The sequence below is a fragment of the Cinclus cinclus genome, chromosome 5 (assembly GCF_963662255.1).
Source record: "Cinclus cinclus chromosome 5, bCinCin1.1, whole genome shotgun sequence".
NCBI lineage: Eukaryota > Metazoa > Chordata > Aves > Passeriformes > Cinclidae > Cinclus > Cinclus cinclus.
In genome coordinates, this window is record NC_085050.1 from 53,969,274 (window position 1) to 53,983,130 (window position 13,857).

The following is a 13,857-nucleotide window of genomic DNA, read 5'->3' on the forward strand; positions in this document are numbered from 1 at the left end:
TCATCCGTTTCTAGAGGAAGTTTGCCATAATATTGTTTTTTGATATGAGTAAAGGGATGTGTTATTCCGTTTTCTACCCAGCTACTATATAGTGGTGTGGCAGCCAAGGGAGTTTATGCACACATCTCAGAGTTATGACTCATCTCTATTTTATTGTAGTGACATGAAAAATCTCCAGCTGAGAAGCATCCACGCTCTGATGGGCCCTGAGCAACTGAGAGCTCTTGCCTAGAAAACCAACTGCTTGAAGCAGATAAAAGTGTTGGGAGAAAGAAGTGCAAAGCCACAGGCAGAACCCAGGACACTGAAATCCCTGTGTCTTAACCCCAGTTAGCTCAGAAAGAGCCACCTCCACATTACTTTTAAGGAAAGCAGGTGCTGTAAGATCTCCAGGCTGTTTTCAAAAATCTGCACAAATTAAATATTATAGCCATGCAGAGAGGAGAAAAAAGACAACCTTGTCCATCTATACTTTTCATTCTTCTTTATTCTCTTAGGCTTTCTTTTAGTCTTTCCTATTCTTCTACACATTAAAAAAACCTCAAAAGTTACTCAGATAGATGAAAGAAGAATTCAAATGTTATGAAGTCTAACTGATATATTGATTTAATTATAGAAGAAAACCACCCCCTACAGAGACAATAATGTACATTGATATTATCCTTGTCATATATAAAGGTGGATATATTTCATAATTTTTGCTTTCCTGTCAGGGTGTCAGGCAGGGCAAAGTTACATGAGCATCTGAAGGCTCATCAAGGAGTAAGTGAAACAATCAGCAGTAAAACTCAGTGCTCTCTATTTCTAAATCTGGACCAACAAAATTATTGGCAGCATGCTTAGGTGAAAACTCGTGTTTGGGATGGAAGTTTCTAGAATATGGAAAACAACCACTGAGCTGATCAGCTGATTCTGGAGTCTGTGGGATTTTCGAGGTTATAAACTGGGGAATAGAAGTTACCTTATGTGCAAGCATAAAACCTGTCAAAGATGTTTTTACCTGCTCCCTGTGGATAACACATGACCATTTTTGTCCAGAATTCTTAACAGGTTTGATCCTAGATCCTCTTCCAATTGTCCCTTCCTTCCTCTAGCTGTCTGCCATGTATCCTCTCTCCAGTAGTGTCCCTTGTCCTCATTCCAGGGCTCTTGTCCCACTACAGCAAAGTGAACCCCAGGAAGTCTATCTAGCATTCAGTCATCGCAAGAGTGGAATTTGCAAATACACATCTAGCGAATTGCAGTGCTAGGAATGTGTTTACTTTTGCTGTCAGACATGCATAAGAAACCCAATGCTGAGGTCCTACTAAAGACTGGTGAAAGATTTAACCAAAAGGTCAAAGTGCTTAACTGCAGAAGACTTTGTAATGTCAAATTCAGATATTCTAATCCACATCAAATTTTAGTAATAAGTTATCCTTCTCTTCCATCTTCCCTTATTCCCATATAGATGTCATGCATGTTTAAACTCAGACAAGACCTTTCTATCAATGTTAACAAAATGTCAGGATCTAATTTAAAATGAAAACATAATTGCAGTCTTAATTATAGAATATCATGAACTCCTGTTCAAGGAGAGAACAAGAGAGTGTCCCCATTTAACTCACCCACTCAGGAAAGATCTGTGATAATACCCAAGTAAATAATCAGTCACAAAATCTCAAGCTCCTTATTTATTAGCCCACCCTGAATATGCCAATAATTAGTCCTTCAGAAGGAAAATAAATTGTTGTGCATTATCTCTGGGATGTCTGATATACCTGACCTTCACCATCATTACTACAGACATTAAGGTCTTTCTTTATAATAGAAAATGTAGGAGGAAGATGGGCACATTCTGTCTGAAAGATTTTTACTGTGCCAGGAGCTCTGTTGTTGGTTCAGTTTTTTGTTTGTTTTTTGTAATTTTTAACGACCATAAGTAAGGTGTAGTTTATCACATCTTCTTGGTTTTGTGATGCACTTCCTGGGAAATAGCAGGGAGATAAACAATTAACAACAAGTAGAGTTTAAATTTTATTGTTAATACTTTTCCAGTCTCATTAGCAACATGTTAAGTGAACATGAAGCCTTGACACTAAACATTCAGAGTATGGGATTTACTCTAAGATTACTCTTGTACCATTAATTCTGACTCTTGTGGAAAAGAAACTACTGGAAATGTGCAGCCTCTGAGCAATGGAACTCACACAAAGCAATTTAAAACTCCTGAATGTCAAATCTCCAAAAATCTTTTTTGTAAGCTGGGAATATGTGACTGTTTGGCCATCTTAGATGGAAACCTAGATGAACTTAGATGGAAGCCAGAAGCATTGCAATGTATCGGAATTAATATTTTAAAAGCCCTTGAAAGTCTTTTCTGAAAGCTTTGGGCCTTTGCACACTGTACTGATCACCTAGAATTTCCTTTAAAATAGTGAAGAGAGTCAAGCAAGCTGGTGATAGCTGTAGGAATGATGGTGAATAAGGTAAGGAAGAAGGAAGCAGGACTGGTAATGCAAGGTCACAGCCACAGCACTGCAAACACTGCAGGGACATATAACTTTTCTTCTTTGTCTCAAAACCCTCTCTGTATAATGGAATTCAGAATATAGAACTGATGAATGTCTCTTCCCGTGAGCACAAAAAAACTGAAATTGGGCCGACATGGAATTGAGAATGGCATTTTACAGGGAAAGGGAGATAGGCTGAATTTGTAGAACTTGGAATTTGGAAACAGCAAGATATACTTGGGGGGAGTTGAGGATTTTTTTACTTATTGAGAGCCATTGAACCAGAAATTAACAAGAAAAAAAAGTTGCTAAGGTTCTTAAACCTATTTAATTCAAACTTTCCAGGATAATTTCTGAGACTGAAACTCATTATAGAAAACTCCAGCAAAACCCAAATATTTTTAAATAAATTCTGAGCTACTGGAGCTGCCCAATGAGGAGGGTAGTATGACTTAATGCTGAAAGAAGACCTCACCTTGGGAATTAAGAACGGAAGCAATTGGGTACATATTTTTTGGGTCTGGTATGAAAAATAATTACCAGCTTGCTGGCTTTGAGTTATCAGATACTGGAATTCATCTGATGTGTATGTATCACAGAAAAAAAAAAAAAAAAAAAAAAAGGTTTACTGAGTTGTTGCAATAAACTCATGTCACATTTTGTATACCACACACCTGCTTTAACTCATCCAAGAACTGCTTCCTTTGAATTTTAAGGATTTGTATGTAAGAATCAGTCTCTGTTTATCTGTTTCCTGAGAGAGGAAGGCAGCAGTTGAATGCCTGGCATTTTGTTTTGTCAGAGGTGCTTTGAGAGTGTTGAAGCCAAAAGGGGGAACAGTTCTGTTACAATATGTTATGCTCAACCTGTTGAGTTCTTTGCAACAGGATGTTCTTGAGGCACATCATGTGGTTAGGCTTTCAGAAAGACCATGGAATTACTTGACCTCAGCTCTTTTTGAAACTACTACAGAGAGAGTAAAGAGAGTTTGTAGATTAGAAGCAAGTGGTGCTAGATTAAAGTATGGTTCACTGAAGAAACTAGCAGTTATGGTGTGCTTTATGCAACCTTCACTTTATTAAATGAAAGTGCAGGTCTCCAATTCTCACTGATCTCAATACAGTCTCAAACTACATATCATTAACTGTGACCTCAGCAGCTAGTTCTATAAAACTATTTCTTTGCAGAGTAATTGTAAATATTTTCATAAATGTGACCCAAACTGTATAAGCCCTAGTAAATAAGTGGCCAGAGAGATAATCTTTAGCTGCTTCACCTGTCTTACCTGTATAGTTGCTGGAAAGAGGGAAAATAGGCAGGAAAAAATACAAATTGAAAACTGGGTATTTTTCTTTCCCTCTTATGTGGATATTTTAATTTTTGCAAGCAGCAGAGTAAAATATTTTCATAATCTGATCAGTTCACTCTAAAATTGATATTCATTAATGCAAATTCAGCATGACTAGAAAGCTAGCAAAACCAATTACTGACCAAAAAGGGGAGGCAGTTGCAAAGTTCCCTCTGCATGAAGCCGTGACCTAGAGTTTTATAACACGGGGATAAAAGTTCTCTTTAAAAGATGCCAGTTCACAGGCCAAGGCAGTATATTGCCATAGCTTTCTAGGTAAAATCAAACACAGGATATCAGAATGCCCATAGCCATTGATCCTGAGTTCCCAGACTGAGCACTGTGTGTGTATAGATGCCCATGAATATGGTGAAGGGTAGATTCTTTCCCAATGGAAGAAGAACAACTTAGAACAGTCATTTTGGTGACTCTTTGGTGACAGTCAAATGCAGATGTGCTGAGGGCTGTTCAAGGACACAGAGCAGCCTCTCCATCTCCCAGGGCCTCTGGCACAATTGTGCTTCCAGAAGATCAGAACAAGACATGTGGGACCGGAATGCTCAGGCTAGACTTCCAGTGTCTGGGGAATCATCTGCCTTCACAAACTGGACCAAACTAAGTGAACTTCCCAATCTATTTCATTAAATGGTCACAATTTCTCAAATCAATGCCAAGTGTGACTGGTGCTTAAATTGAGTTAAAGAAAATTGATAAAAAGCCTGCTATAGTCTTTTCTATACGTCAACATTGGATTGGTTAATTTTTAAGTATAATTTGACGTATTCAACCTTCTTCACTTTTCCCAGTGTGTCGTATCATTATAAAGGTGATTAAATTGCTTTTCTCATGCTTTCTAGAAACAAAATAAGCAATGTCTAGTTAAAACACCTTTTAAATGGTGCATATGCATTTGTATAAAGGATTTGTGCCAGTGGAATTAATTTAGTTAAAAAATCCCCACCTCTGACACTTGAGAGAAACAATTCATAGGGACAAAAAATATATTTACAAACCTAAATTGGACTATAAAGTAGAATACATGGAGAAACATTAACTTAACTAAAGGTTTTTTACTGAATGCCTTTACCATGCAATTACAGTGATTCAATTTTTGTGCGTTAAACTGAGCCTCCCATTGATTTTCTGGGTTTGACATAGGGTGAGGTACTTGTACAGTGAGAGAAACAACTACCCATTTTGGTAAGCCTTTCAGAATCTCAAACAGCAAGCATAAAGCACGATTATTGCTACTTTAGTCATTCAACAGTAAGTTACACAACAAAATAGCAGAAGCACTCTTGAAAAATATGTATTTCCCAAGAAGCTGTAGGCAGAAGCTTAAATTACTTTTCTCAAAGTAACTCACTGTGAAACCAGCTGTTCTGAGTCAGCAGCCTTCCTAGAGTCAAACCCTCCAGCACCTTTCTAAATTCACACTCATTAAAAATGTTCATCACCCTGGTAGAAGTCCCGTAGGTATTTGCCAAGCAGTGCTGTTCATACAAGGAGGAAGAAAAAGAAGTCACACACAAATGATCTCTCTTCACTTCAATTACTTTGAAGAGAGGAGGGAAGACATTCTTCATTATTTCAGTTACTAATCCCAGTAGGTTTGTGTCGTTATCTGATGAAAATGTGCTTTTCTCATTGTTTGAAGGCATAGTCAGAGGGGCCAGTGTGACAGACAGCTCCCTATAGAAAACCCCATTGTCTTGTGCTGGGATCGTGGCAGTGAGCCTGCTCTCCTGCCCATCACCAGTGCATGGCTGCAAGCCTTCTCCTTGCCCCTGCAAGGCCCACTCCCTTTTGGAGGAGCGGGAAAGGCATGCTTAAAACTAATTTTGCTGTAAAATATCCTACCCAAATGGCAGAAACATCCTGTAGTATCCTTGCCTCTTCCTCCAGTTTCAATAGATGTATCTTTGAATGCATGCACAAAACATTACTGTGGAGGAAATTGGCTGCACTCTCGTGTAGCTGCAGGGGTGCTGTCTGTAGTTATCAGTAAGAGAATCTGTGGAAACTTGTAAGCCACAAATATGTATTTGTGAACAACAGGGTTTGTGGAGAGGTTGCAATGAGGTAAATATATTTTAGAATATTTGAGGATCATGCTTGTTTACTTTGGTGTAAAAGCTTGAATCTGGATTTCCATTTTCCTGTAAGGGATCACAGCTAATCCAGGTGGTGCCATCTTTTTTCCCTGTTGAGTGGCAGTTGCTGGATCCCTTCAGACATGGCAGGAGTGATGCACAACCTTGAACACAAAACTGGGCACCTCAGATGTAATGTGAGGAGAGAGGAATAGCCTCTTCAGCTCTGCACAGGTGAGCTCAAGCTCCATGGCTGATGCTGAGCCAGGGGATGTTGGCAGCTCCATTCCATCTCCCCTGAGAACCTGCTGGGGCACATGAGGTGCAAGGAGACATCATCAACTTTCCCACTGGATTTGAGTACAAGGCAAAAAATCATTCAGAGATGCATTCAGCCTAATTTGTTCCTGGGCCTTTAAATTCCTTCTCTGCCTTTTGGTCTTTCCAGAGACATCTTGCCAAAGGAAATATTGGGAACAAGGCTATAGCTGAAATTTAAGTTTATCAAATTATGAGCTTCAGCACTTGTTTGTGGAGTAATTAGGAGTAACAAGACTACTGTAAATGCCCAGACTTACTGAGCACTCACTCAAGCCCTCAGAATTACTCACCAGACTTTTCATGGCCAATACCTGAAGTACACCAGTAGAAAGAGAAGGCAGCTATTAACAAAAGGTTGAGTATGCATGTTGAGAATATGCATAGGTGAACTTGCCTCAAAGAGCCAGGGAAATGAATGTAAGAACATAATATGTCTAAAACACTGGTTTTAGAAAGGCTGGAATCCTTGCTGTGAAGTAAAGTTTTAAACAGAGATTACAGGCAGCATTGTTTGTGCCATGATGTCACAGAAAAAAAACCCACCATCATCAAAAATCAGCTGGTTTTGCTCTGGTATTTTAGGTACAGTAGAATTTATGCAGTAGTTAATGTCCAGAAATTTTGCAAGGAGATATATCTGTGACTGGGATAGACTGAGCCTTCATTAACAAAAAGTAGAGCCAACAGTAAGATATGTGTAGAGCACAACAGATGCTGAGCACCCAAGCTCAGTGATTCTGGGAGCTCGGGATTGTTCCTCTGGGCTGCCTGTAACATGGTCCTGTGCATTAGGCACACACCAGGAGTGCATTTTCCAGTTTCGTCTCACCTGCAGGGAGTCCCCAGCTGTGTGCGCTCCCTCCAGCGTGATCAAGGGGGAGGGAGTGAAATTCCCTTCAGGAGAACTTAAGGGAAGGTGATGGAGGAGAAGTACCTTCTTTTTCACACTGGCTCTAATCCCATCCCAGATGGGACTCCTCTGCTTAGTTGGGATTTTGCCATTTACCTTTCCAGCAGGATGGGACTTGGAGCACTTCTCTCATTTTCCACATGGGAGATGCTTAGTGAGTTCACAGGATTCATGTGTGAATGAAGCAGCTCCAGTGTGCTATGCTGTGGGGACTGCAGAAGGAAAAGACAAAGGAAATTATATCTCTTCTTTATCCATCCCAAAATAAAGCTGCAAATCGTGTTACGATTTTGTCAATATATGGTGCTTGCAAAAATTTCAAATACATAATGTTCTGACCCCAGGGGCCTCATTGATTTTGTAATGATTTCGAAGAGAAACGACTCAGTTTACTGTTTGCTGACAAATTCTTTACTCCCTAAGGAATTCCTATTGAACACGTATTAAGGACAGGATAAAATAATTCCAAGGAAATACAGAGAGAGGGCTTTGTGCATAGACTGCTCCACGAATCAGTATTTAACCTCTGACCAGTGACAACAGGTCTCCTTTAGCTCTATTAGATCAACAGCAAGCTATTATAATTAAATATAAAAACTGTTTAGAGCCTCACCGAACATGTCCTGGGAATTAAAGCATATGGCAGGGATAAGGATAAAAAGACTTTCCATATGCTAATGACCCTAGATGTCTGAAATAAATTAGATCCATTACAGTTTATGCTCAATAAAAGAAAGACTTTAAGCACTCCAAAGTTAGTGACTCGAGACCGATTTTGGCTTAGAAATTCAATCTGCCTGCTTATTAATTCTTAGTAAGGCTCTGGAGGAGACAGGGGATGCAAAATCATAATTCTGTGCTGTATCAGAATTTTAAAGTGCCATCAGTTTCTTTTCTTTCTTTTCCTTTTCTTTTTTTATAATTAAACTATTTTTCATGCCTCATTTTTTTGTTCTCTTCATTTGATTTTGTTGCCATTTTTGTTTAATTTCTTTCTTTTTAAGGTTTCATTTATCCTATTTCAACTGAACAGAGAACCCAGAATGAATATGGATTTTCTTGTAAGTTTAATGTTTGATTTTATGTTCCTGGATGCTAATTTGATGCTGTACCTTGGGTCAGGCTTTACTGTTAGGCAAGCTCAGTGTGACTAGGCAAAAAAAGGGACCTATTCAGCAGGGTAAGTGACATTCTGCTTGCTTGACAGCAGGCACAGTGCTTTGCAGTAGACACAGGATTATAAGGGAACGAGGGAAATGGGAGAAGAATGCTGCCTCAGAGACAGAAACTGGAGAGAATGAGCCATCTTCTCATTAAAATTCCCTTAGCAACTGGAAGGAGTGTGGTAGAAGGGTAACTTGTCTTTGAGCCGGAACTCAAGAGTTCTGCTTCCTGAACTGCTGGGTTAAAAATGGGATGTTTCAAGTTTGGTAAATTGAAGGTCTGGTAGCCCAGAGCTGACAGAGATTGATCAGTCCCTTTCTGCATCTGCCAGCTCTCACCTCTGCAGCTGGAGGGCAGCTTGGCTTAAATGGCTAAAAGAGATAAAATAAAAGTGATTTCACATGTTTCAAACCAACAAAAATGGGGTACTAAAAGAGTCTGATTTGTTTTAGCACTTCCTTTTTTCATTAGGCTATTTCCAAAAATGGGATTCTTCACTGTATAGAAATGCATCAATTTTTGAACACATATTCAGACCTTTGGGGGAAAAAAATGTCTGGTGCATAATGATTCTAGAGATTAACTTAAAATTGGTGCTGAAGATATGGTATAAGCAGCTAGTAGAAATATCATAGCCATTTCCTCACAAGACAGATCTAATAAATTTTGGTTCCTTTTGGCAAATTACCACATTTTTTCTTGTGCTTACTTCAGCTTTTATCTTAATATGTATGTGTTAATGCTGCTGATGAGAATTCAATGCTTGATTCTCTGCTTTGCTGATTTGCTAGTTTATATTTTTGTAGGCAAGTGGATGGAAGGGAGTAATAACAGGTTACATTTCAAAAAAAAAAAAAAAACCAAAAACCCAAACCAACCAAAGATTCATCCTGATATTCCAGGTATTCCATAGAAAATGGAATTTTTGGATTTTTTACTTCTTTTAAAGTGAAAACAAGGCTTCTGAAGTTTAAAAACCCACATGTTTTTGGTATCAGATGAACTTCTAAATACCAATATTAGGGCATTATGTCACTAAGACATACTGTCTCATTTCAGAAGGTGAATTTGGTTCATAAGACTAAGTCTATAACATGTTTTGCTTAGCAGCTCATGGCCTGAGTATTAGATAGATGAACAAGTGGATAGGGAAAGAGTTAGAACACAAGTTAGAGAGAAATCAAGGATTGTTTTCCATCAAAAGGGCAAAGACCTGCTCTATGGTGTTGGAAATGGATTTTAAATTAGCCTATAAAAAGGCAGTAAATATCTGCAGGAAACGAGAATAATAAAAATGTGCTTTCTTGAAAGTCCCTGTAAGGAGGACATTTCCTGAAGATTCCTGGCCTCTCTCCCTGCAGCTGCTCCTGACTCAGATGATGTTGCTCTCTACGTGGGGATCGTCATTGCTGTCATCGTGTGCCTGGCTATTTCCGTGGTCGTGGCCCTGTTTGTCTATCGCAAGAACCACCGGGACTTTGAGTCGGATATTATCGACTCCTCGGCACTGAATGGGGGATTTCAGCCTGTCAACATCAAGGCTGCAAGGCAAGGTTAGTTGGCATCTCACTCCATTTTGACCAATTCAGGGAGATGCTATCAGGCTATGGTCTCTTGGGCTGCATGAATGGTATCACTGGATGCCTGTTGACACTTGGTGAAGAGGAGAAAGATCATGTTCATTTGTTCCTGATTGTCATGTACTCAAAACCCGTGGTGACGTTTGTCAGCTGTGCTCGAGAGTATACAGCAGGTGAATTTAACTTCTGAAGAGACAGCATGAATGTGAGAGTGAAGCTCAGACACTTTTATGGAAATAAAATGAAGTCCAGCTCAACGTCAAATCAGAGGTGAAGTTCTGACAAAAACAATGGAGGCAGGATGCACCACAGGAGTGATACTACAGTAATTCTATCACATCTCTCTCCCCCTTATTTCACTAATAGCTTTTTTTTCCTATGCCCTGTCTCCAGTAGTATAAATAGTAGTTTGAGAAGTACTGTGCTTTTAATTTAAAATGTAGACGTTGTGGTAGAATATCATTTAATAATGAATATTTTTATCACTGGTGCATAAAAGCTTGATTTTTTTTCCTCACTTCATTGGTCAGGAAACAACACTCTAAAGGGGTGCTGCCTTTCTCAAAACACTTATTTAGGCTGAAGAGTTCCTATTTATTCCCAATATGTACACTGTAAAAGTTAAGATGACAAGAGAGTTGTCACATGTAAGATTATCAGAAGTGTTTTCTTTGCTGGAGAAACTTTTAAAACAAATCTTAGAGAAGTGTGATGCAGGTTCTAATCCCCCACTGCAGGGAGTCATGGGCATGATGACTTCATGGGCTTGTTGTGTCTTTTATTTCAGGAATGCTGTCATTAGGCCAGTTAGATAAATTGGTTGATGATTGTCGCATGGCATTTAGGGAGGTTAAAGCTAGATCTACTGAGCGATGAAAACATCTTGCCCTGAAGCTAAGCATGTCATATTTGAAATCTGAGTGCAGCCTGGAAAAATACTCCCAGTAAAAACTCTTCAGAGGAGAAATGTGCTGTAAATTTTTACAGCAAACAGATTCCAAAGCAGCTGGGGCAATACGAACCCTGGGAGTTTGCTGGAGAGATTAATGGAAATGGAGATGAAGGTTCAGGGACTTGGCGTATCTGAATGTTTGGAATGAAAGACAAAATGCACATACCAACCCAAATTGTTTCTCAGAATAAAGTCACTCAGAACAGAGAAATAATATGGTTCTTCCTTCTCGTCTTCACTGCAGACCTCCTGGCAGTGCCACCAGACCTCACTTCTGCTGCAGCCATGTACAGGGGTCCTGTGTACGCCTTGCATGATGTCTCTGATAAAATCCCAATGACCAACTCTCCAATCCTGGATCCGCTCCCCAACTTGAAGATCAAGGTTTATAACACCTCTGGTGCAGTCACTCCCCAGGATGACCTCTCTGACTTCTCCTCGAAGCTGTCCCCACAGATTACACAGTCCCTGCTGGAGAATGAGACCCTGAACATGAAGAACCAGAGCCTTGCTCGGCAAACTGACCCATCATGCACAGCATTTGGGACCTTCAACTCCTTAGGAGGCCACCTAGTAATTCCCAGTTCAGGTAAGTGCTAGCCATGCTGCCTTAAAGGTGCAATTGTTTTATGGGTTTAAGTGGTCTTAGCTTATCTTTATGTAAGGGAAAGAAAGTCAATACATGGGACTTTGCCTTTTCTTTGACCGAAATAAATAGAGGGGGATTTCCCCCCCTCCCCCCCCCCCCCCCCCCCGCCCTTCATCTGCATCTACTGAAGTACTACAAATATTTTCTACCCAGCATCCTGGCCACGTTTTAAACACTACAGGCTTGAGGAACACTTGGGCCCCTCACTAAAACAGCACCAGTCTTAGAAGTTGCAGCTGAGGTAGCTGGGGTTGTGTAGCCTGGAAAAAAGGAGAGTGGACCTTATCCCTTTCTACAACTGCCTGAAAGGAGGCTGCAGCAAGGAGGGGGTTGGTCTCTTCTCCCAAATAATACGTAGGAATGTGATCTAGTGGTGAACACTGTAAAGTGTTACTGACTGGATTCAATGATCTTCGAGGTCTCTTCTAACCTAAATGATTCTCTGATTCTAAACAGAATCTTGCAGGGCTCTTAGCCACTTTCTGAGCCCTACAAGGCTTCAGAGCTCCCCTGTGTGAAGTGCAATTCAGTATCACGTTTTCCTTTCATGCAGTTGTAGAAAAGGGACTTCAATACAGTAAGCCTCTGTTTTGTCATCACACTAAAAGAGAACAAATTAATTTAAAAACAAATTGGTTGCTCCACTTCTGATTCATTGCAGACTGTGTGAACTTGAAGTAGGACAACAGAACACTATTTTTGGGAGGCTTTTTACCCATATTTATTGTTGACTTCCTTCACATCTAGGAACAAGAGGCACTCAGCATTGAGGGCCTGTTAATGTAATACAACATGCTACTCAATCTTTCTCATACAGCACGAAGTCAGGTTTCCAGGCCCTTTTGGGCCACCCTGACACCAGCAGGCAATTTCAGAGCATCCAAAGAGCTCTTTGGCAGCCTTGGGAGAACTCAGGTCTTTCAGAAAGATTTTTTTAGCAGAGCCATGCTGCTGCTTGGTTCCTACAGGAAGTGTTGATGTTCTTTCTAAGGACGTTCAGCACCTAGCTGTTCTTGTGGGTTTAACATGATACTGCAGAGCAGCATTGATATCTAAAGTGAGAATTAATCAAATACATAAAGCACTTGATGTGAGGAATATGCAGGCTATACACCTGCCCAGTTTCACTGGAACTCGGAGTTTGTGTAGGACCACAGTACATGTGAGCCTGCAGCTCACAGCTTGGCCATCTTACAGCAAAGTCCCTCAGCAAGCAGATAGTGCCTGTGCCTTTGCTGGATCTTTTCTTTTTGTTGATGCTATGGAGGAAGCAAAATGCCTAGGTGGCCCAGGACCTGGGTGGTTTTATCCTTCCAGGATGCAGTCCCACACTGCCCATGAAGCAGCCAAAAGTGCTTAGACCCATATCCCTGCCCTCTGAGCTCCTGTGTTATGGGAAGCAAAAATATCTCTTAAATTTAAGTGAAAGCTGAACTACTTCAATAAATCTGGTGATGACTTACAAGCATTATTGAATATTCGTGCTATACAATCTTGGATTTCACATTTTTCTAAGTAGCAGCTGAAGGCAGATATTGATACTCAGTTTTCATATGCCACAGTGGTGCACATTATCAGCAAAGTCTATTAGTCACTGTTAATTCATGTATATTAATATCAATTTGTGAAGAAAAAACATTTGATGCTGTAATCCCTTCAAAATTACTAATGATTCTGTAAAATAAAATAATCTGTCTGCTGCTACCTTGTATGCTTCTGTGCTGCTTCTAGATGTATGTCCTCCTCAAGATATGATCAAAGCCCTTCATTTGCAGTACACCTGCCCTGCTACAGCTGCAAGCATGCACAGGTTAGGTTGCCACAGGCCTGTAAAGACACAAGTACCAGAAGGCCTTTGTGGGAAATGCTTTCCTAGCTACCCCTCTACTTCAAAGCTATGGGACTGAAGCCCTGTACACCAACACATGGGAGGTGTCCAATTCAGCCAAACTGTGTATGCTCAAGACAAGAGGCAGAGCTGTGCAAGGTGTGTAAACTCATATATGTAAATAATCTTCCCCTAGGTTTGTTTTCAGCTATGTGGTAACAACTGCATGCAAATCCTTGCACTGATTTCCAGCTAATCTGCATCTACAAAGGGAGCTGGCTGGGATGTGTCCAGCAGAGTGAAATAGCCAGTTCATGGGCCATGTTTGTGGTGTAGAGACAAGACATCTCTTAAACTGAAGTAATGTAAGAACAGTGCTTTCTAATCAAGTGCGCAGCAAATCATTACTGAAAAGGACACTGAGCATACTTGCCCACACTTTTGACAAGGTTGGATACCCCAGTTTTGAGCCACTTTACAGGACTAGGTACATTTAAAAATCAAGCTCAGTTTTGTCTCC

At 40.2% G+C, this 13,857-nt stretch overlaps 1 protein-coding gene across 2 annotated transcripts in view; it reads left to right on the plus strand.

Moving 5' to 3' along the window:
• Positions 1 to 13,857, plus strand: part of UNC5C (unc-5 netrin receptor C) — a 242,362-nt gene that overhangs the window by 206,678 nt on the left and 21,827 nt on the right. The window contains exons 8-10 of one of the 2 annotated variants that reach the window (XM_062493830.1): positions 8,169 to 8,225; positions 9,690 to 9,881; positions 11,105 to 11,449. In XM_062493830.1, the coding sequence (XP_062349814.1) occupies positions 8,169 to 8,225; positions 9,690 to 9,881; positions 11,105 to 11,449 (594 nt within the window). The remainder of the gene's footprint in view (positions 1 to 8,168; positions 8,226 to 9,689; positions 9,882 to 11,104; positions 11,450 to 13,857) is intronic. The other variant, XM_062493832.1, reaches the window with a different exon arrangement.